The sequence below is a fragment of the Rutilus rutilus genome, assembly GCF_951802725.1.
Source record: "Rutilus rutilus genome assembly, chromosome: 12".
In the NCBI taxonomy this organism is placed as follows: Eukaryota; Metazoa; Chordata; class Actinopteri; order Cypriniformes; family Leuciscidae; genus Rutilus; species Rutilus rutilus.
Window position 1 is genome coordinate 23928071 of NC_140217.1, and position 25340 is coordinate 23953410.

Sequence of the window (25340 nt, forward strand, 5' to 3'; positions counted from 1 at the left end):
GTGTCTCTAGAAACAGCTGTACTCGGCACTGTCAGACATGTAGGGTACAGCGAGGCGAAAGGCGCACCGGGGTAAAAAGGCACATTTGATTTCATTTTCCTCTAAACCACTAGATGGCACAAAAACTTGCCGCGGCACATTTCAAAACATCCACTTTTCAAGATATCACCACATTTAGGCCTATAACCATCATATTTAAAAAAATGAATTAAATATCATTTATTGTTACTATACTGTAAAGTTTTGTTAAATTATTATGGGATCTACTTCAGTGCTTTCTGAATCTTTACTTTTTTTATTGTTTCTGTATTTTTTAAATATATTTTTATATTAACATATTTATTGAACAAAAATGAATTCTTTTATTTATCAAAATAAACAAAAAATAGTACAAACTTTGCTAAAGTGATTGTTTTCAACAAGTATTAATCTAACTAAAAGATTATTAAAAACATTATTTTAGCTAAAGTATTTGTAGAAATAATATGTGCCTTTTGCTGGTGAGCTTTTTACCCCCTTATTTACCGATTCTCACTTCAACAGACCAGATGAACTTCTGTCACCTGCGAAATGTGGTTCCACCAATTCAAGAGCTCAAACTTACACTTACAACATAATTCACAGAGTAAATAGACACAACATTTACAGAAAAATGTGCCCGTTTTAATGTGCTTTTTGAAAAGTGATTGCCCAGCATGGCCCAGATGAGAGTGATCTCACTGTGAAAATAAAAAAGGAATCTGTTGACACAAAGATTAAATGTTGTAAAAGTACTAGCTGGTAAAATAGACACAATAGCAGGAAGATAAGAAAGATGCATCCACTCGAATATGTGAAGGTGATGATGGAATGATGGGCTAGCTAATGCCACACAAATGTAATAAATAGATGGAAAAATAATAAATCACAAATACACATAGGAATATTTGTGCATATTAATAAATAAATACATGACTATGAATTTTAAATCTATATTTCTATTTTTCTTGAATAATTGATTCATTTATGTCTGCCTGTATTTATTACCCTTCGTGTAACATTATGCTAAAGAGAGAATGAGAAATAATGAAACAAATTAATGATTGGAGATTGGAAATTTTAAATATAGAATTCAAAATCAACTTTCAGCTTTGCACTTTTTTCATAAGCCTATTTTTGCATTTCTCCAAACATTTTTGTTTTATCATTTTTGCATTGATGAGTGAATTTATTTATTTTATATCCTCGCAGGTTTAATTATTTATATATTTATTTACATGTGTTATTTTATGCAGGTGGTTTCCTCTTGCACTCACTAGTTGCAGTTTTCGTGATGTCTCTTAAGGCCACACACACACACAAACGGCAGAAAATTGCGGATTTACAAAGCCAAATAATAAACAGAGAGAGAAAAAAAGATAAGAAAATAAAATCAAAGAAAATAAAAACAAAACAAAACAAAACAAAACAAAAAAAAGATATAAACGTGAACACTGGGATTTTATTTTGAAATCGTTTGCGCCGGTCCGCCATTTCGTGCTTTTTGGTTGATGCAGTGTTCACACTATGGAGTGGGAATAGCTTCAGAGACACGGTAGTATTTGCAATGTGTTTTATTATTATTTTTTTCATTTATTTTTTTAGGTTCTATTTATGTTTGCAGTACATGTGCATATTTTTATCATGCAATAACCCTGATACATTCTGTATATCAACTGCACTTTATAAACAGATTCAAATAAGCTTTTGTCAACCAGCAATGGAACAGAGAAAAATAGCGCCTCTGTTTTGATCTATAACATTTTACTATGTTATCATGGCTTGACGACTGTTTGTATGATTTAACGTTACACCCGTAACCGGTTCAGTTTCATGAAGTAAACATTAAAGCACCAAAAGTGACAGGTTTCGAAATCAGCTCGTGTTTATCACGGCATAAATTGAAGAAGAATATTTAAAGTCCCTCAGTATTGATGTATATATTTTTTTAATTAATACGAGCGAATGGCGAGTAACGTAATGTGTTGTATGTGCAGTGCATCGATCGTAGTTTGTTTAATTCGTTCATGTGTTTTCTTTGCAAGTAGCTAATTCCTGGTCTGTGTCAACAACACAACATGTTCCATACTGTACTCTCTAACCCTGTTGTTGAATGAGGCTACCCTCGTGCGTTTTCGATCCAGGCATAGACATACCATAATCATCTAATCTAAGTTAGGTCTTTCAGATTGCTTGAAAAGTACAGGCAGGTTGGAGTATAGTTGGAAGTAAACTCTGCTGGACACTAGGGGCCCTCCAGAAGCAGGATTTCACACCTCTGCTCTAAAGCACACTCTCTGTCTAGTTATTTTCAAATTGTGATATTTTTCTTTGCACCTAATACAGTAAGATATTAAACCTGTTTAACTTTCCTTACAGCTAACACATAGAAGATGAGTTCTCAGCAGTTTCCTAGGGCTGCGCTGCCTCCTGCTGGGGCCGGACCGGGTCAGACTTCTACTGACAGCAGCGTTTTAGGGACACACTCAGGTAGGATTGTGATACCACCACTCCAGACCATTTAGTTTGAGATGGGGTTGTCACTATACCAACATTCCAGTAGTTGGTACTGCAGGATAAACTAATGTATCGATGAGCATCATAACCATGAAATTAGTGCCGTCAAGTTAATTTATCGAGGTTAATCGATTCTAAAATAAAAGTCTGTGTTTATATAATATGTGTATATATGTATTATATACACACACGCACACATATATATATATATATATATATGTGTATGTTATGCATACATATTCTTATGTGCGCACATATATACGTATATACATTATATAAACTAACTTTTATGTTAGAAACGATTAATCGCGATTAGTCAATTTGACAGCACTACATAAAATCAATATTGACATTTCTTTATTGAATATTGCATGGTTTATTATAAATGATAAATTATCCGTGCACATCATTATTTAAAAAAATGCATTTGCCCTCGTAATCTTTAATCAAAATAACTTCCCCTCGCACTTGCATCTCTTCTCTTCTATGATGATGATGTGCTTACTGGCACGAGGGCGGGACAACCTGTCACTCACATGAGATCTTAGCAGTAGCAAATAGCAATTCAGTCAATTCCCAGTGGACAAAATACCATCCTACATTTTGTCTTGTTCCAGAAGCCAATTCACTCAGATGTACAAAAGAAAAGAAAAGAATGCCGACTTCAATCAAAAACATCTTTTCTATTTAAAATTCCCTTCGCAATGACATCTTTTTTTCTGCTACTCTCCCTGAGAAAGGCATGCGTCGAAATGCATAGGAGTTTTGTTTTTTTGTGTGCAGCCATGAAATAATAAAAGCTTTTTAACTGAAAAGAGTGCTATGGTCATACCCCAGAGCACCTTTATTTTAATGCATCTCTGGATGCATTCTCCATTATTCTACTTAGTTTGAGGACATCTTTTCTCTGATGACGTGTGGGCAATGTGGGCCTTCCCACGAAGCTGGGCAATGATTCCCTCCAATTAGCAATTGGCAAAAGATAACCACCGCTTTCATTTTGTGCGACTTTAAATACTAATACAAGTGTTTAGTGAAGATTTTTTCTTTCCCTGTGGGCTGATGCAAAGACTCAATATTTCTTTTCATCCTGTCCCTTTACATTTACAAACCTACTGTGTATACATTAAAGGGTCATAAAACCCTAAAATATGTTTTTTTGAGCATTGAACATAATTCAGGAAACAGACTTCCTAAAATCAAAATTAACCGCATTTTCCTTGTGTGCATTACTAGTCTTGTGGGCTGCGTCCAAAAGCTTAGGCAGACCTATCTGGCAATAAGTGCGTTTGCACGCATGTTCTTAGCCCGATTATGCATAATAAGCCGACAATGCATGTAGTCATGTAAATATATTAACCCATTTTTTTCAGGCTTTTATTCGCATATAAACACACATAATAGTGCATTACATGGTAAACACAGAATCTCGTTCATATGTGTGTGGCTGTGTGCATAACACGCTATGCATCATGTAAATGGCTTTATGTGTGTGTGTATCATGTGTTGTTCAGATGTAAACGAAAAGACCAATTTAAATCTGTTCATCATATGAAGCGACCGTATCTCTTCAGAAGAAAAATGCTTGATTCATTTTTATGACCTAGTTGGACCTTCTAAGTTTTGGTTACTGTCCTAGACTTTCAATAGAGGGACAGACAGACAGACACCTCTCAGGTTTCATTAAAAATATCTTAATTTGTGTTTCGAAGATGAACAAAAGTCGTATGGGTTTGGAACAACATGAGGATGAGTAAATGATGACAGAATTTACATTTTTGGGTGAGCTATCCCTTTAAGGAGAAAGTTAAGCAATTTAAATTTGATGGAGTGTATTGATATTTTAATGTCTGAGTTATGATTGACACAAAGAACCACAGAAAACATGCGTCCATGTCGGTCTGTAGGGATTTTTTTATTAGCAACAACCTAGTGCTGAAGTACGAGTATTTTTGACATACCAATAGGCATGACGTAATGTGGTGAATATTGTGTTACAGTTGGCAGTGAGGACAGCAGGCTTGAAGTGGATCACCCTCAGGATCCTCCACCTGGCAGCGGCAGCGCTTGTGGAATTGCATCATTCCGTGAGGATAAGCAGGAGACGGTGGTGGTCAGGCCCTACCCACAGATCCAAGCCCTCGGCCAGCCCCCTGCTCTGCCCCAGCATGTGCCTATCCAGCCCAGCCCTTCAGTAACTGTGGCCGCCCCATCAGTTCATCTACTGCAAGGCCAGCAGTCCAGCGTCAGTGAGGCCTCTGTCAAGGTCGTTTATTTTCTCTTTCTTTCGTCTTGTGATTCTGTCAAAATTTTAAAGTCCCCCTTAGTCAATAATTTTATCCCTTAACTCATCTTTGATCATCAAAATTACATATTTAACTGTTTTTGTCATGAGAAAATCATTTCTTCGTGCCTTAAAATCGCTTGAATGTAAATCTAAACCCCTGCTTCATTTATTATATGTGGATCCATGAATACGCATGTTAGTCCCCGCCTCCACTCACTCACACGAGATCAGAATACCTGATGTACTTGCTCAACTTTACTGTAGTAAACACAGCATAGTGGCAAGTGTAAATATTGTTTTAATTCAGCCATATATGTTTGAACCAGAAAAAGAGAGAGAGCGAATTATACAGGCTCATCTACAAGTCGATGTATCAGAATGGTAATGCGATTTATGTATCACTCACGTCGGACACATAACTATTGATATTGATATAATTGATATGATTAGCCTTTGGCTTGACTACGTTATCAAACAGCTAATAATGTGTTGCTAATGTTACACAAACCATTTATTTTGACCACTTTGAGCCCTTAAAAGGTGAAACTAATATATTTAGTATATAACTATATACATATGCATGATTATACTTTTCAGAGGGCTGACCTTTCTGTATTTAAAATCCTTTTTTTTTTTTTTTTGATTTCATGTAATATTCAAATTTTCTGAGATTTTGAATTTGGGGTTTTCATAAGCTGTAAGCCATAATCATCAAAATTATAACTTTTGCACAATATTCTAATTTTTCGAGTTTCACCTGTATGTATGTATGTATGTGTATGTGTGTGTGTATATATATATATATATATATATATGGGTGTATTTGGGATACTTTAAATGCTAATTGTGAGGTTGCCATCAGGATCACCTCAACTTTAGGCTACCTGAACTCACAAATGATTTTTGTTGTTAATTCTCCAGGCTTCCCTGAAGTCACCTATGCCCAGTCGTCTTATAGCACCTGCTCCGGCTGTTAGCCAAGGGCATATTCCTGTTCCAGCCAAAGTGTCTGGACATATCACTGTTCCTCTTGAGAGCAGCATTGCTCCAGCCTCGATACCAGTGGCAACCATCAGTGGTCAGCAGGTATAAGCACAATCCACTAGGAACTTCTTCTAATCAGGTTTCTTTAGATACACATAGTGTGCTTATTGTAAGAAAGGTTTTGAGATGAATAATGTTTCTCCAGGGACAGAGTAACCTGCATCATCTTATGGCCACTAACGTGCAGATCTTCAGGGGCAGTGCACCTGCGCTACAGATTGGATCTCCTGCTCCTCCCCACACTTTTACCTCCCATCTGCCCAGAGGTCAGTGGTTTCATTCGTACACTGCTGACATGTAAGGAATAATTTGATGACGGGACTTTAAATTATTAGAAAAATAGTGCAAGCACAAGGTGGTAATGCGGCCGCGAAGCATTCATTTTCAATAGTTTAGCGGCCCAGAGTCAATTATTCCACTTACACTATGATTACCACAGCTCAAGACATTGCTCAGATGATGTCTTTTTAAAGACAATAGTCAAGTTTTTGTCCTTAAAACGCTCTTGTGTGTAAGACTAATTTCTTACGCATCTAACCCCAAGCCTCCGTTGCTAATTCCAAAACATCATTTTAGAGCTAGTAACGGAAGCTTGGGCCACTGATAGCAGACTAATGCAGTTATTAATGTAGTTAGAGAGAGAAAGAAAGAGAGAGATTAAGCGTGTGAATTACCTGAGTCTGTGCGTCTCTCAACAGGGTTCGGCAGCAGCGTCTCTAGTAATAGCGAAACTGCTCCAAGAACAGCGCCGTTATTACATCGCTAGTGAGACATGTCATGTAGCTTTTAAGTTGTTCAACTATTTTACTGATAAAATCGTCAGAGCAGTGCTGACGTCACGTTTCTGAACGAGTGTGTGTCCGTACTATATGTGTGTGCGTTTGAGTGGGAGAGAACGGAAGAGAGTGCTTTCCATACATAATAAAACATAATTTTGTGGCAAAAAACATGGAAATAATTTGTTGTTTTTATCCTATTGTTTACTATATTTATTTGTTTGGTCAGTGTCGTTATGGGGTTTGGCTCTTTTGCTGTTATAGGCTGTAAGGACCTTTGAAATAACTGAAATCATTTGGCGAGGTGATATGGAACTGTAATGCGGTCAAGACCTGCCTGAACTACTTTAGCGTGCGCTTCCCTGAAAATAATTGCACACCTTAGAACGTTCGTCAACCAGTCAGATTCAATCATTCAACTGCCCCATAGTATAATATTGCTTGAAGGAATAGTTCACCCACAACTGGAAATTCTAACCTGTATGACTTTCTTTGTGGAACAACAAAAAAATATATATTTTTAAATAATGGTAATCAGTGGTAACCAAAAATGTTCGGCTTCCAACGTTCTTCAAAATATAATCTTTTGTGTTCCACAGAAGAAAGTAATTCATACAGGTTTGGAACGACATGAAGGTGAGTAAATGATGACAGCATTTTCATTTTTGGGTGAACTATCCTTTTAATGTCTTGATTATTTAAATAAATAAAGAAGTCACTTGCTCATTTTACAATTTTTCACTGAAACTTTCAGGGCTAAAGCTGAAGTCGGCATGTGCAATGCTAGTTGACTAAATGGTAGGAAGCGTCAAAAGATCTTGCGATATTAATACGTGACGATATTTCTCGTTGAGGTGAAAAGATGTCTCATAATATCAGCATGATGGGGTTGAGATTGTGGCAAAACCTTTTACAGCTCTAGCAATATGTTCTTCTGACTGATAATTCATACTCAGAAAGTAAAACTGAAGTGACATTCATTACAAGATGATAAGTTAAAATTAGTTAAAAAAATTTCGTCATTGAAGATTTAATAAAAAATAGTGTTCAAATATCATCTCGTCTTGTTCTTGTGAACCCAATATCGTGTTTCGTCTCGTCTTGTGAGCTAAGTGTATCATCACACTGCTACTAAATGGTACTGCTGATGCTGGTTGACATTGGAAAAACTAATTTGTTGTTTCCCATTAATGTTTTCAACATTTATTTGCACATTTACTTTTATTACTTTTATGCTCAAATTATGTATTACTAAATAATAAATACAAAGATGTATTATTATTATTATAAATAATACAATTATTAAATATATTATATCACTTAGTGAGAGAGTGAGACAGTTGAGGCACATTGGTCTTTTTACCATACGATTATAATTGTAAAATTAAAATGTATATGCTAGGTTTAAATTAAAGGTTTAAAAAATGATGGAAAGCTTTTTGAATTAATCAGTGCTTTCTAAATTTGGTTTTGATTGGAAAATGTTCAGTTAATGCAACCTCTGGTTATAATATGTTGATGACTAACTTATACTTTATATTCTGCTTAGAAAAGGGTGTTAGTTTTGCTCTTATTAGTCCTGCACTGTCTAAATATGACTATATTGGTTGAATATTTGTCGTTTTATGCAACAGATCATGTACAATGATCAAAATGCATGGCAAACAAATCGCAAGTATATGACCTGTTTTTCAGCTGTGTTTGGCATTGAAGTAGCATTTGGATTGTGTGTATATAGGGTTTGTTACTTTAACACTACTGGACTCGTCTATTACAAAATATTTGTTTAAACGTCTGTGAAATTAGTTGTTAATCTGATATAGAGCCATTTTGCATGGCTATGAGTGTGATAATGCTCATAAATATCCAAGTATATGATACAGCTTTCATTCTTCAGGAGAAAAATGAATCATGTTCATGAGAAAAAAAGAAATCAGTTTGAATAAGGAAAGCCATATCTTTGTCATAGTATCCTTTCAATGGTTAAAATAACCACAGTCATTGCATGTGCTGCACTTTATTTGTACCATTTTTTAAGTACATTTATTTGTACCAACTATTTCATAGTTTATTTTTATTTATCTATTTACCTTTTTTAGAATTTGAAGGATAATAAAGAGACTCATAGATAAGTGAGATCTCTGATTGTCTAGAACACCCAAAAAAGTAGTGCTTTAAAGGTCCTTGAAAGCCCTGGAAATTCATTTTACAGTATCTGTACGATGTTTTAAATGCCTGTAATTTTCTGCATGGTTTGCACTGCTGATTTATGCTAGATATGACACACTTCACCTCTATGTGATGAAGGTGAATTTTCTGGTATTTTTGTTTGTTTGTTTTGTGACATGAACCGTAGCGTACTGTAATAAAGTTATATCTGTGCCTGTGTTTGGTGTTTCAGGCGCAGCTGCTGCAGCTGTCATGTCCAGCACTAAAGGCCCTACAGTTCTCAGACCAGCCGGAGGAGCCAACGCAGGCCCTAGCCAACCTACAGCTGTGCAACACATTATACATCAGTCTATTCAGGTGCAGAAGCTTTACAACTTACTGATCACATACAGTTAGACCCAACAGTCTGCTCTGGTCTAAACAGCACTTCATGTAAATGCCACGTTTAGAGCAGTGGTTCACTTCTTTTTAACTCCAAACCCCCCCCATTGTCCACAACAATATTCAAAGGCCCCATGACTTTTTACTCTCAATAATTTAGAGCTTGGCATAACTACAAAATAGTTTATTCATTGTAAAAATTCCCATGGAGTTTTGATTTTTATTAATTTGCTTTACTTTTCCAGGTCTAAAAATCACTAAATTAGGCTACCTCATATATCCATATGAGAACCACTGGTTTAGAGTGATCAGATAAACAAACCTACCTCATGTCAGGGCTGTTTGGACTTGTAATGTTCTGTTCTTTACATGTACTATCAATGTAAATCCCACCACAAAAAAAAGTAATGATTAATTTTTTTTAGCAACATATGTATAAGTTACATATGTACAAAGTAAAATAATTTGTTTTTTATTTAATGTTAAGGGTTGTTTACGGAAACATTTTACAACAAATTATTTGTTCATCCCTTTTCTATACCCTCTTGTCCTATAACAAATGAGTTAATAGGTTTTTCATTTGCATTATTGTCTGGTTCTTTAGTGTCTCCATGATGCTATACATTTGATACAGTGCAAAACATGGATGATTCACTGATAATTTTCAACTGTTCCAACTAATTCAACCGATTCCAAGACAAACATCATTCAGAACCTCATCTCTGATAGCCAGCTAGCCTTGCCACCTTGATTACATATTTAAATCATAAGAATTTGCAGGTCTAGATAAGTATGGAAAAAAATAGTTTCCAGACTATTCAGTTTTCTAAAATCTGAAATATATTTATAATACAATTAGAGTGTTTTTATGTTTAGTGATCATTTAGTGATTGTCAAACACAATGAATTAGAAGTGCACAATTTCATTATGTAAAACTGTTTGTATTCACCATAAGTGAGTGTTTGTTTATCGTCTAACATCAAACCATATTTACAGTATCAAACTGATCACAACTGATGTCAGAATATATGCAGGTAATTATTTTTATTTTTTTAGGTTTCTTCTCATCATATAACCTCATGTTATCACAAAAAAAGAAAAGAAAAATATTTACAGATGACCGTATTATATAATATGCCAAATATAATGCTGTAAGAACCATTTATGTTAAATATGGTCTGAAAAATATACAGAGAGGTTTGGAAATTTGAGTCTGGAAAAGGATGGAATTTTGAAACGGAAAATGTGTAGGAACTGGTCTGATGGTGGCACTGACAGTTCTGACAGACCACTCTCACTTCCTTAATGTTGAGTCCCGTTTTGTTTATGCACTTTGTTTGATGTTGCTGTCAATTTAGACAGTTGTGAAAATGTATAGATCTGCAACATCTTCCTTTAGTTCTTGAGAGTTCTTGATATTTACCCTCTGTCTGTATTCACAGTCTCGACCGTTGGTGACCACCTCAACGGCTGTTCTACCCACCATGGTGGCTCCCATTACAGCTGCTAGAACCCAGTCCCCAGTCATCAACACCCCCGTCACACACTCTGCAGAGATGGTTCATGGGTAAATTATTGTATCTGTCTCTTCGATGAGCACTATAACTATGTGTCATGATTGGATTGTTTGGTGCTATTCCAATAATAATCTTGAATTTGCTGGGGTTTTTTTAGGCGACCAGTAACCATTCACCCTCCACCAGCCGCCATCAACATCCAGCGTCCACCAACCCCCCGGGACACTACCACTCGCATCACCCTCCCAGCTATTGGAGCGCAGAAGGCCCAGCCCCCTCACACCATCACACAAGTCAGTATGAACCTATTAATCTAAAGGTATTTGAATAAAGCAGGGATTTTTAAACCTTTTGATGCCAAGAGCCCCCAAATATTACAATCCCCTGCAAAGGAAGTTTATGTTCTTGCTGGAACATAATGCCACAAACTTTCTTTCTAATACTTATGAACTTTTTTTTCTGTCTGCAGAAGCCAATCTTCAACACTGTGACCCCTGTTGCCGCTGCCACTGTAGCTCCTATTTTAGCTACCAACAGTGCTCCTTCAGCCACCACTACAGGTAAAAATTTCCCCCCAAATATTTCATCCACAGAGACGAGACATTTTCATGCAGTTCATAACTGTGTGTACCCCAAAACAGGCTCTGCAGCACATACCCAAATGACCAGTAGCACTATTGTCACTATGACAATGTCTTCTCACTCTCATGCTACAGCTGTGACCACCTCTGCTATTCCTGTCGGTAAGCACAGCCCATTCTCTACATGTGTTTATAACATTCAAGATTGTTTCTCAATACATTGTGAGTCTTTACAATTTTGGTCTTTAACAATTTTTAATCAATCCAGAACAATTCAGACCATTTTTATCCACAATTACATATTGGCATTTATGAAGAGACAGAGTGCAATGCTAAAACTTTTGGCGAGTCATGCTAATACTTACTAGATCATTGCCATATCCAATGAAATTCATAGTTAAGGCAATTCATCAACTGTCATTTTTGATGACAAACCCAAACAAACCTGACTTGTCAAGACAAACTTTGAATGTTGGCTTAAAGACTTAAACTTTGACCCTTTATTGACTTTACAGAGGGATAGATTAATTGTTTTATAGATGGATGGATAGATGGATGGATAGATGGATTGATAGATATATTGATGGTTGAATGGATGGATATTATGGATTGATAAATTGTTTGGATGGATGGAGGGATGGATGTAGATAGATCATTGTTTTCATCCGAGTAGCCTGATAAATACATAATCTCTGGCCCTGTTTAGACCTGGTATTAAGATGCGTTTTGGTCGATCGGATTACAAGTGAACAACGCATAACATTGTAGCGTATAACAGCGTAACAATACAGGTGTAAACTGGGTCTAAAACATTTTGAGCTTGTCCACTTTTGACCACTTCCAGAGGTAGTCGTTCAAACACATTCAAACAGCCACAAAAGACTGCCTACTCTCCATCTACTGACCTAATGCGTAAACATTATGGGAAGTGTGCTAGCCAGATGGGATTTAAACTGTCGACTGGAAACCCAAGTTTGGTTTGAAGAGAAAACGTACCAAGAACAATGTTCTCTCACCACTCCTAATTTCTAACACACACTCACAGAAACGAAAGTTGATGCTCTCTGTATGTTTTTCCATAGTCTCCGGTCTCGTTCATATGTAAATTGCGTGAGCTTATTTTGTCCATTAGATTGAAAGATCTGAAAAAACAAACATTTACCTGCCCATAGGTCCCCCCCCCCGAAGAAATCAGGACAAAAGTGGTTGAAAGAGACTGATTAAAACACAAGGTGTAAATGGGAATGTGTCTCCCTTGTCTACTTGTCATCCGATTGTCCAAAACGCATCTTAATACCAGGTGTAAACAAAGCCTCTGTATGTAACAGGCCATCCAGATCCAACACAAGAGTAGTCTTAGTAATTGTCAAAAATTGTCTATTGAGCAAGTTACCTAATAAATGCACTAAACCAATGAGCGCTGCATAAAATGCAACCTTGAGTGGCACGGCTAGGTGTGCATTAAACGATTTTAATGCACTACATGCAGGCAAAGAATCACCGACGTGAAGCAGAGACTAGAATGGTAAAATGAAGCGCAGTAATGAAGCGGATGACGTCATAGCTTTACGGATGCGGGCCCCTATCTGCCCAGGCCCATATGCACATGCATACCCTGAATGCCCAGGTGCGGATGGATGGATGGATGGATTGATAGATTGATTGATTTTCATTCTTGCTTAATGTTTCTGCTCTGTCCAGCTAAAGTGGTTCCTCAGCCCATTGCCCACACATCCCCACGTATCCAGCCAGAGTATCCAGGAGAAAGGACCAACCTGATTTCCATTTCAGGTCATCGCTCTTCTCCAAACCCTGTCAACATGGAAGCCCGCAGTGATAACAGGTGAAACTATCTTGAATTAATCCAGGGGTGTCCAATCCTCCTCCTGGAGAACCACTGTCCTGTAAAGTTGAGCTCCAACCACAATTAAATGCACCTGAAGTAAGGTAATCAAGGTCTTCAGGATTACTAAAAAGACCTTTGGACCTTCAGGTGCAGGATTGGACACCACTGAATTAAGCCATCTAAACCTAAGTAATTAGTGAAATATCATTGAATTGAAGCTCGCGTCATGTTATCTATGTGTGTTCTTCTGCAGGCCGTCAGTGCCAGTGCAGTTTCAGTACTTCTTACCCACACAGTACTCATCCCCATATCCTCTGACCCACACCTACACCCCCATCACCAGCTCTGTCTCCACCATCCGCCCCTACCCAGGTAAACACAACACACATGCTCAACCAGAAACTGCGCTAATATCCAAATGTTTCTTAGACTTCTAACACGGACTCTGTGCTGTTTTCCTCAGTCACGGCTCCCGCTCAGAGCCCAGCTCTTCCTGCTCAGGCTGGTGTGAGTGTGGCCACCACTGTGCACTTGAACCCCATGCAGCTGATGGCGGTGGATCGCATCGGCCTGCCATCTGCCCAGATCAGCACTCAGAACATCCAGTCAGCCTCTATGACTGCTCAGGGCATTCAACCTGCACCCATAGGAGTGCAGGGGCTGCATGCCACTGCACCAATCAGCACGCAGAGCGTACAGCAGGCTCCGGTTTCCACACAACAGCAGCAATCAGAAGCAAAACCACCAGGTAATTTTAGCAGAACTTTTTTTTAGATCTACAGTTTTTAATTTATAAGGTATTCAGAAACCGTTACTGAAAAAAGAAATAAATAATTAGCTTGCCCTAATAGGCCAGTACTCACTACATTAAAACATTTTTTCAGTATTCTGGAGATCTAAATGTCACCAAGGTAGTGTTATGTAGCTTGTTTTGTCAAAATTGTGAAAATTACATGTGGAACATAATTTAATGGGTTTAAATCTCATAACATCATTGTATTTTGTCATTTTCTAGCAATAGTGCGTTTAACAAAAATTATAAATGTTTTTCAAACATAAAATTAAATGCATTTTTTGTGTGTTTGTGTGTGTGGGGCTAGTGAAAATGGTGTCAGGACAAATAAAATCCGGACTAATGAGAATTTTTTGGACAATGTTTGTCCTGCTCATAAATATTTTATGAAATCTTTTTTGTTATACAGGTGTCGTTTTGGCTGAAAGTCCTGCTTTTGTAACTAATCCGATCGGGAGCACTTTCACTGGCACGCAGTCTGTCACTACGATGGTGCAGACACACCCCCAGGGGGTGGGCACAGGTGCACCCACACTTGTCTCCTCCCCTCGGCCTAGCATCCTTCGCAAGAAACCTGTGAATGAAGGGTGAGTCAGCTTTCAATCCACAGCCTTCATCATTGTTTCCAAAGCATGTGTATTTATAGTATGCTAACTACTAAGGAGCCAAACTAGCCATCATATTACATTACTTTCTCATTAATGGCATCCTGAGAAGTAACAGTATCCAATGTGCTCACTGTTTTTAAAGGCAGAGATGATGTTGATAAAATAGTTTGAGACCACTTTTGGGGTGTGTTTCTAGGGCAGTACGTAAAAGTCTGATCCCAGCGCAGCCGAGCGAGCCTAATGCTGGCCGAGTGGATAGTGGGATAAGACTGTCGGGATCCCCTCGCCCAGCGGGGTAAGCCCTGCCTGAAGATCCTTTATTATCCTAATAAGGATAGGACAAAAGACAATGCTGCTAACACAGGGTTCCCACGGTCCTGAATACCCTGAAGATATCAGGGTTAAAGTTTGGTTTCCAGGCCTGAAAACCTCAAGAAAGAGAATTCGATCTTAACTAGGGCTGCACGATAAATCGCATGAGATTGTTATGCGCATCTCGTCAGTAAAGCCGGTTCCTTGATTAGTAGTAAATCGCCATCACCTGCTTTCAGATGGAGCGGCATTTACTACAAAGAGCCGTAGTTAACTGACAAGCTGAGCCATATCGCATTAATATCGCGGACGTATCGCCAGCGATAATTAATGCGATATGGCTCAGCTTGTCAGTTAACTACGGCTCTTTGTAGTAAATGCCGCTCCATCTGAAAGCAGGTGATGGCGATTTACTACTAATCAAGGAACCGGCTTTACTGACGAGATGCGCATAACAATCTCATGCGATTTATCGTGCAGCCCTAATCTTAACATTTTCCACATTTTCAATATGTTATAGATTTTCTTTTTTTGTAAATAATTGAATCCATGTAAATCAGAATCAGAATATCCTTTGTTCACCAACTGTGCACAAACACACAAGTAATTTGGTATTGTTTCCAGAAGCACTAGGTACTTGCATGCATATATACTACACTGCCCGACTCTCTTGCACGAGTCGCTGTTTGGATTTAAATAGGCAAATGCTTTGCAATTTGAGCTTGATGAATCTTGACATTGTCATCCTGGAATATGGGCACGATGTGTCTTCCTACATGGTTGTTTAGGAAATAAGCTACACACTCCATTAATTAGTGTTAGAAGAACTGTTGCCAAACATATAACATGCTAGAAACATAATAATTACTACAACAATGATCATAGACTTAACTACAATCATAGAGACGTTTGCCAATTTAAATCCAAACAGCAATTATTTTTTGGCCGGGTAGTGTATATACACACAAGAATAGAGAGAAAAAATTAAATAAGTAGAATTAAATAGCGTAATATACATCTAGAAAAATTGCAAAAAAAAGTACAAATAAGGTAGAAAAACGTAACCAGGAGGCTTAATGAACAGATGTTCACTTTAAATAAACTTAAATATACTGTATTAAAATAGGTATGATAAATGTTTAATCAAAATGTTCTTTTTGACCTTGTAAATTTTAATCAAAATGTCATAAACTGGATCTTTTGTTAAACAACTTATCTCTGGTGATGTGCTCCAGTTATTTAGTCTGCTTAAACCTGCCCAGGAGAGTGAAATAATGAATTACAAATGCTCATGTTACTGTAATTAAGTAGTTTTTTTAGCAGAAACTGTGCATTAAAAAAAGTCGGCGCACCAAGGCTCCAAAAATCTCACACAGGTGACGTTTCGAGCACACAGACTCTCCTTCAGATTTGTTTTTTCCTGTTTTTTTTTTTTTTTTTTTTTTTTTTTTTTCGTCGAGCACCCAACATGAGCATTTTTTGCCAGTGATGTGTGTGTGCTTTTGCCCCGTTTAGTAGTTTAAAAATTGTGTACTTTTACTTGAGTACATTTTAAGTGATGTAACTGTATGTTTACTCCGCTATTTTCCCTCTGTTTGTGGTCGATACATGCTTGTTTTAAATTTCTCCTTCAACATGATTGGCTGGGTAGAGAGTAGGGCTGGGGAGGTCTTGTGGCTCCTGTCAAATCTAATCGTGCACAGAAAACTTTAACCACAGCAGTAGATGGCGCCAACTGCTGTTCATCACGGTTGCTCTGGAAGCGCATCCTTCAAGCAGCAATTCAGTGATATATCAGCATTTAATTCTACCTTTAATTTGAAGAAACATGTTAAGAATTTTTTGGGGGGATTTCAGCTTACAAGATGATCTGTACAACTACAGGGCCTGCAATTTCAAGTCAAATTGAGTTCAACATTTTTTAAGAGAAGAATAAGAATAAGAGGAGCTTATTTGCAGAGACCACCGTGGCCCTGCAAAGAGATGTGCATTTGTGGTGGTGGTGTTTTTTTTTTTTCTTTTGGAAAAGTTTTCCCTGGTAAAATACTTCTATATTTAATTTAATTTTAATTATTTTATCAGCATAACATTTGGAGTAAATGTAGCTGTGTAAAAGGTAGAGGTAAAATTCCCCCTTTTAGACCAATGTGCATGTCTGTATATGTAACATATTCGGATGAATAAATTTAGCATGCTTAAAGGTGAGATTACACCACTTTCTGGGGCAAGAACGTAAACTCGGCACAGCTGTTATCTGATTTTTATTCAATATAAAATACATCTTATATCACTAACAGTGTATTTGTTATTTATTATGAAATACTACAAATATTCTATGGAATTATGTAATTGCGCATTTAAGTTGAATAATGACATGCATGCATAATAACAGACAAATCATATTAAAGAGACATAACATATGAGTTAGAGAGATTCATCTGAAAGAATTTTTTTTAATTAATTATACTGGCAAACAATATCTTATTTCAAGGGATGTTCTAATGACAATTTAAAAAATATGTATTCTTTAAAGGGGTCACGAACTGGCTTTTTAAATTTTTTTATATTGTTGTCTGAGGTCAATTTATGACATTCGCTTGGTTTTTACATTCAAAAACATCAAAATGAATAAGTAATAGGCTATTTTCTACCCTGGTTTTGAGCCTAGCTCAATTTTTATGGGCGTGTCGCATTGAAGACTTGGAAGTAAACGGCCACTGCTATGATTGGATTACAGTTTTGCATATTATAATGAGTTCATGTAATGCGAATCGGTGGGCGGGGCTAAACAGGCAGTGTTGAAGTAGGCGTTGATCTTCTTCTGCGGAGGCGGTGTTTGATACCCTTTGACGTCATAGATCCCCACTTTGAAAAACCTGTCGTTCGCTGTGCCTGGTGTCAATAAAAGCTTTTATTGGACTAACAAGGAAGTTTTCAGTTCTGAAACTTACAGGATATTCTTATAGTATGATCACCTCTTATATGTCAAAAGCTCAAGGAAAATTTTATTTCTCAGTTCATCACCCCTTTAATAAAGCATTAATTTTGTGGATTTTAGATTTCCCTTCCTCCAGAATCCCAGTTAACCCCTGGTTATCACTGATATTATTGGGCTGCTGGCTTTTTTTGCATTGTTAGCATTGTATAGTGTTAACTCACTATCTTTGCCTATTTCAGTGCATTACGTGAGGTAAACTGTTTGATAATATAAGGGATTCTCATTTCTTTATCACAAAATGCTAAAACTGGTGCTATTTTGGAGAGAAATTGTCTATCGCTTTTGGTATGATACTGAACATATGAGTTTCTTTATGTGCAACAATAGCTCGCTCAGTGTTAAGACATTACAGCTGATTTTGAATCAATTTTTTTCATACATTATAATTTAAAATGGTAAACTGTGTACTGAAAATAACTTTTTATCTTTTCATCTCTATAATAGACTCTCCCTGTTGTTTTGGAAATAGATACATTTTTTCACTGATAAGTGATGTAAGCTACTCGTTTACTCTTCCTTTTTTCTGTACTTGCACTAGTAATATTTTTCACTTGTATATGTTTCAGTTTCAGTTCTCTTTTCACGCCTGAGCTCTTAAATTCATCTGCCTCCATTTTTAGTGCAATGGCCACATCTCAAAATCCAATGCATAGAGAGAGGAAAATACATGTTGCTATTTGTGCTGGAAATTACAAGAAATTGGGTCTGATATACACACTATATATATATAATTCCTGCTGGAAAAATCATGTTGGAAAATGTGGGAACCCTGTTAAGTTTTTGCATGCATGTGATCTCATTGTCAAAAACTAGTTTTATGCAAGCAGATCTTAATGTTTAATGTTGTTCTAATCTTTCTGTATTTAGAATGAAGCACAAATCTGATGTTCATGTTGCTATGGCGCCCCCAGTCATGGCAACTGTGGAGGCTCTTCCGAGTCATGGAGGTGAGCAGCAGAAGCTGTCCACTCCTGCTCAACATCATTCACAGGCCATTCCCACCCTTCTGGCTCCACCAGCTCCGACGCCACCTTCTCAGCCCACTGCCGTTCTCTCAGCCCTGCCCGCAGCCATGGCTGTCACTCCACCAGTGTCTGCCTCCATGGCCAATGCAGTTGCTTCTCCTACCCAGCCAGCGGCCAGCAGCACTGCTGCCCTGAGTTCCACTCTTCCAGAGGTTAAAGTAAAACAGGAAATGGAGCCAATGGACACTTCACAAGCAGGTAGGTGTGCTTGTCAAAATAAGAGTCCATCTATCAGGGCTTGATACTTGCTTTTTTCCCAAGGAGCACATGCTTCTAATTTGAAAAATGTAGGAGCACATAAATAGCTTTAGTGAAAAAATATCAAATAATTGTGTTAACCTCAAGGGATACAAGGTGGCATTTACAAGAAAAAGTATTTAAATTATTTGAATAAAAAAGTACACTGTTTTTAAAAAAAATTCTTCTTCAAACTGTATTTATTTAATAATTTTGGAATTATGCATGTTCTAAACATTTAAATAAATCTTAGAGACATATAATTTTTTAAGTGAAATATCAATAATATCAGGAAAAAAATATGTTCTGCATATTGTGAGACTTTTAATTATAAACAAGGCTGAAAAACACTAGGACTCTTATTTTGAAAAATCTTTCCTACTTGCAAACACGAGGAAGATAAAAGATGCACTCTTACAACGTTCTAAAACATATTACAATACAAACACCATAAAGTCATAATTTATCAACAGTAGATCATAAGCAGTCCATTGTCATAAATGCACTGTATTCATTGATTGCATGAAACCGTGAGCCTATAGAACGTGCAACAGCACTGCGTTTTGACTTTGAAACGTGCAGCGCTCACATATTTAAATAAATCATAGCTGGAATTGTGATATAAAACTTTTGTTAAACAATTTAACACTTTTAAGACCTTAAATTAAAAACAAAATTTAAGACTTTAAGGAGCCGTGGAGACCTACTTTTTATTCGCACATGTACTCTTAAATACATGCACAGATCTTTTTTCATTCGCAAATGCATATACATTTTATAATAACTACAAACAATTCTACATCCAATTCAAGTGATGTTTGGTCACATCGACTGTTTTACATTGGCTTCTAATAACATGCTAGTCCAATGAAATTTTATACATTTTCTTGATCACAGTGCCCTCAGTTCCTTCTTCGATGGGTCCGGCTCCATCCCTCTCCTCCCAGTCCTTATCTTCTCAACCTGGAGACCTCCTGCCTGGGGCCTCCCCGAGGAAGAAACCCCGCAAACAGCAGCATGTGATCTCCACTGAGGAGACGGAGATGATGGAGACCAACAGCACAGACGAAGAGAGAGCTAGCAGCCGACCTCCAGGAAACAGGCCAGAAAGGCACGAGTCTCCACCTAGAGAATATGTTGGTGAGCTTATATTTATATATAAACATACACACATCCTTTGATATCTAGGTGCTGCATTAGCAACTGAAGCTGATTACTGTGATGCATCTGTGCTTTTGCCCTTTTGGAAAGGTCAAGATGTGACCTTTAACTCATAATAACCAACTGACAGATTCAGTCTGCACCATGCAACAGTCACTTGGAATACATTTTTATTTATTTTTTTATAAAATGTTGGTTGTCATAAATTCAGAAACATCAAAATGATAAAACTACAGTTAATCCTTCTGCTAAATAAAAAACTAGGGCTGCTGATTCATTTCTGAAAATAATTGTGATTAATTGCACCTAATATTAAATAAGGTGTAAAGAAATATATTTTCACAGAATCTCCAAACTGATGTGGAAACAATATAAAGACAGTATTTTAAATGTTTTATACTTCAAATGTTTATTTAATGGCATGTTAAACAATACAATGAAGGTCAGTATCACTGAAACTGATGCTGATGAATCTATTAAAGGGATTTATTTTTATTTATTTATTTCATTTTTGGGGGATAAAATGAGTTACTATTGCCAACTGCAAATTATCATATTTTTTATTATAATTGAACAAGTACAGAACATTATTATAGCTATTATGAATGATTATAGAAATTTTTAATTTAAGTCAACAAAGCCGTTTTTACATAAACTCATTATAATAAATATTTTTTAGACAGAACATGTGAAACTAGTATTCTGCCAAAAAGACAAAAGTGCACAGCTATAGAGCAGTGCTCAACATTAACACTTGTCTGGGAAAAGTGGATTTTTTTGAAGGGGTGATGAGAATTTTACTTTAATAAAGAATTATTTGTAATTAATCTGGCAATGCGAACATGTGATATTTAATTCTGATCTACCTACTTTAGCATTATAAATGTTACATCACAATTTGATCTATACTGTCTTTTAAAAACAATAGTCGAATTGTTGGTGTAAAAATGATTGCACCCGGTGTAAATAGGACCCATTGTTTCCTTCCAAAAATTTCCTTGCACCAAATATTCACCTTTGTTATGAATACCTTAACGCTGTGTCCTAACCAGATTCGATGCGACATGTGATAAAAGGTACCATGTTAATCAGAGTTTTTGTCATAACCATCTGCGACGATGATTCTATTTTAGCGACGTCGTACTGTTTATGTGCTTTATTGGTAACACTTTACAATAAGATCTCATTTTGTAACATTCGTTAATGTATTATAACTAACTTGAACTAAGAAAATACAATACATTTGTTACAATGTTTATTAATATTAGTTAATGAAAATCCAGCTGTTCGTTGTTTGTTCATGTTAGTTCACGGTGCATTAACTAATGTTAACAAATGCAACATTTGATTTCCATAATGTATTAGTAAATGTTGAAATTAACGTTGACTAAGATTAATAAATGCTGTAGAAGTATTGTTCATTCTTTGTTAATATTAACTAAAGTAGTTGACTAATGTTAACTAATGAAACCTTATTGTTAATGTTAAAAGCATCTATTGTGAGTTTAAATATCATTTTGCGTGACCTTTATAGCCGTACTGAAAGCGACAATGGATAATTTACCTCAGATCTTGAAAATACATGAAAGGAAACGTTCAAACTGAGAACTCGATATGAACGAACAAGTCAATTCTATGAAAAAGACTGTTTTAGTCAGTCACTATGCATTTTTAATAAAAATTTTAGGTGAAATGTTTATGAATTTAATTATGTACTTATCCATTACGCTGCGAGTGCAGTGCGCTTGCAGAGAGACTCCGCTCTTCTGATTAGCTGTGATTTTTGATATTTAAAATTGTCATGTCTTGTAGTCGTGTCGTGTCGTGTCTGGTGTGGACAGACAAATTGCATGTCGCTGGAATCTGATCACATTGCGTCAGGTTAGGACACTGTGATTCTTTGAAACTTAGAATATGCATGAAACTCTGTGTGAGTGAGTGAGAGAAAAACCGAGAAACAGTATTTTATTGTTCTTGCCGAGATCACCTGATAGTGTTTTTGGTCTCTCTTGGTTGCTTATTTATTTATTTCCCTTTTTCTTTAGCAGTGTAAATGTGAAATGCTCCCCAAAATGAGTGTACACTTGTTCAATTGTAACTTTGATTAATGTAGATGAGGACGGTGTTCGCTATGTGCCAGTCCGACCCAGACCTCCCCTCACTCTTCTACGGCATTACCGTAACCCGTGGAAGGCTGCCTATCACCACTTCCAGAGGTACAGTGACATCAAAGTCAAAGGTAGGTACCTTTCAAACATCCTGTCTGCTTTCTCAGTTTGGTCTTTGATTTATTTTGGTGTGCAGTTGTTTTCTTGTTTCCTTGTGATAATGTGTATAGTATTGAATCAGGTCATGTAATGTGAGAAGTCATCTTGCTGCTCTCTCCGCAGAGGAGAAGAAAGGAAGCCTTCAGGACATGGCCAATCAGAGAGGAGTAGCATGTCGTGCTCAGGGCTGGAAAGTGCACCTGTGTGCCGCACAGCTGCTACAGCTGGTGGGTTCTGCAGCTGATGGTTTTACTTCCGCCATTAGTCTACAATGGCTTAAAAGAGTTTTATTGTGTTATACATGAAATATATTATTCTAACAGCCTGTTGTTGAAGCAGTTAATGTAACGGTTTAATGAGTTCCTTTCTTGTTTGATGACAGTCTAACTTGGAGCATGACGTGTACAGCCGGCTGACCACTCTGCAGGAAGGGCTCATCCCAAAGAAGAGAGCGGGAGCTGATGATGAATTACACCGCATTAATGAGCTCATACAGGTTAGTGTCTCCACGTTCCTCACCATGGAAACTACATCGAATGGGCACTAACTTGATTAACCAAAAACCACCTTAAAAGAGATGGTGACTAATGATAGAGCACCTAAAATGTACACTTCCTCTTATACTGACATTACATTTTTAACCTGAAAACAAAATGCAACAGAACATAAAGGTCTATATATTTGTCTGCCACAATAATGTAATGTCTTTTAATTGTCTTTATTGATTGCATTTTCATAATTTGAGCATTTGAATTAACACCCCTAGAATGTGTGTGTGTATATGTATATATGTGTGTGTGTGTACATATACATATAAATATAAATATTAAGTATATTAGTACTGGTCAAAAGTTTGGAAACATTTCTTTTTTTAATGTTTTTGACAGAAGTCTCTTATGTTCATCAAGGCTGCATTAGTTCAGAGAACAGAAAAATAGTAATATTTTGAAATATTATTACAATTTAAATAATGGTTTTCTATTTATTTATGGTTAAATAATTTATTTCTGTGATGCAAAGCTGAACTTTCAACAGAATTTTCTCCAGTCGGCAGTGTCACATGATATGCTGATTTATTATCAATAGTTTGTTGGGAAGCTGTTATACTTTTTTCAGGATTCATTGATGAATAAAAAGTTAAAAAGAACAGCATTTATTTAAATTTGAAACATTTTCGAACAAAATAAATCTTTACTATGACTTTTTATCAATTTAATACATCCTTGCTGAATGAAAGTATTAATTTCTTTTAAAAAAGAAAGAAACGAAATGACTGACCCCAAACTTTTGAACGGTAGTGTATATTGTTTCTGTATATTTCTTTTGTAAATAAATGCTGTTCTTTTTTTTTTTACTTTAATTATTCATCAAAGAATCCTGAGAAAATTATCACAGGTTATACAAAATATTAAGCAGCACAACTGTTTTCAACACTGATAATACATCAGCATATTAGAATGATTTCTGAAGGATCATGTGACACTGAAGACTGGAGTAATGGCTGATGAAAATTCAGATATTGATTTGACACAAATTTTACCAATACATGTAAAAAGTGACCCCAAACCATAGCACACCATACCGTAAATACATTCGTGACCTTTTGACCTGACTCTGTCCAGGGTAACATGCAGCGCTGCAAGCTTGTGATGGATCAGGTGACTGAAGCTCGCGACACCATGATGAAAGTATTGGACCATAAGGACAGAGTCCTCAAGCTGCTCAACAAGAACGGAACTCCCAAGAAGAGCTCCAAGTTAAAGCGCAAGGAGCGGGCATAACCGTCTTAATCTTCCTCCTTCAGCATAGTTGAACTCAAGAATGCTCTTCAAAAGCTGGATATGTCATGGTTTATCAGGATGCTGTGCACAATCATCTACTTTCTTTTACAGTCTCAAAGAGAGAAAGAGAGACGTTTGTAAACCATCGAACAGTTTTTACAGGAACTGCTGCTTACTGTGGACCGTCAGACTGTCCATTGGGTATGAGGCAGCCTGGTTAACCAATGCTTTTTGTTTTTCCCCTAAAGACATTTCCTTTCATTTTAAAAGAAATATTATGTTGTACTATTTTTGTTGTTGTTGTTGTTGTTGTTGTAGAGGCTAAGCTTTTGCGGTAGTGATCAGAAGATCAGGTCATGTTTGCTAGATGTAACTCCTGTATTTAGTTTGATTCACACCAGTACAAACTGCACATATACACGCACTCGCAACAGTGTGTGAACTTTCCATGTTTGGTGCCTTGTAACATGGGTGAAACTGGGGGACTTTTTTTGTGCGTGTGGGCGTAAAACACAAAAGTTAAACACTCCCAGATTATTCAACAAATTAAGCCTACAATGAAAATGCGGTTATAGTCTTGTACTAACCAGATAATGATACCCCCACCCCTTCTAGTTTGTTTTTCATCACTGCAAACATTCAAGCGCTATAGTGACTGATGATAGTACAAAGCAGTGAAACGTGTACTTGAAAGAATCAGTATAATTATGTGAATTTATATTATAAGAATGTGTGGATTGTTTTATGTTTCAGTGTAAGAAGATTGTTGTTAGTGGAAGTGATGTGGTTTTCACAGTCTTTTTTTTGTGACGTTTTACAGACTGTAAGTGAATGTTGTTCTGCGTTTGAATAATATTATTTTTTTCATTCTTTCATTTTTCTGTGTATACTCTGTTATGTGCTATTGCAGTAAAACTGGATACATTTACAAAGCATCTTGTTTAGCAAGTACATTTGGTACTGAATGTACCTCACAAGAAGTGATAATGTGCATGAGACTGTTATATTTTGAATATAATCA

General features: G+C 36.6%; 1 protein-coding gene across 3 annotated transcripts; it reads left to right on the forward strand.

Annotated features, from left to right (window-relative positions):
- Positions 1-1511: 1511 nt before the first annotated feature.
- On the forward strand, positions 1512-25189 carry sap130a (Sin3A-associated protein a). Of its 3 annotated transcripts, none has more exons than XM_084425601.1 (21): positions 1512-1573; positions 2398-2508; positions 4536-4801; positions 5744-5908; positions 6012-6132; positions 9044-9168; positions 10636-10760; positions 10868-11003; positions 11180-11270; positions 11352-11453; positions 12993-13134; positions 13391-13509; positions 13601-13885; positions 14340-14517; positions 14735-14833; positions 18716-19071; positions 20008-20250; positions 22385-22510; positions 22662-22765; positions 22921-23034; positions 24161-25189. In XM_084425601.1, exons 2-21 carry the CDS (start codon positions 2412-2414, stop codon positions 24317-24319), a joined length of 3153 nt encoding a protein of 1050 aa, XP_084281727.1. In that variant the 5' UTR covers positions 1512-1573; positions 2398-2411; the 3' UTR covers positions 24320-25189. The 3 variants fall into 3 exon arrangements, with proteins under 3 accessions (XP_084281727.1, XP_084281728.1, XP_084281729.1); XM_084425602.1 differs by having other exon boundaries at positions 4536-4780; XM_084425603.1 differs by lacking the exon at positions 14735-14833.
- Positions 25190-25340: the final 151 nt, after the last annotated feature.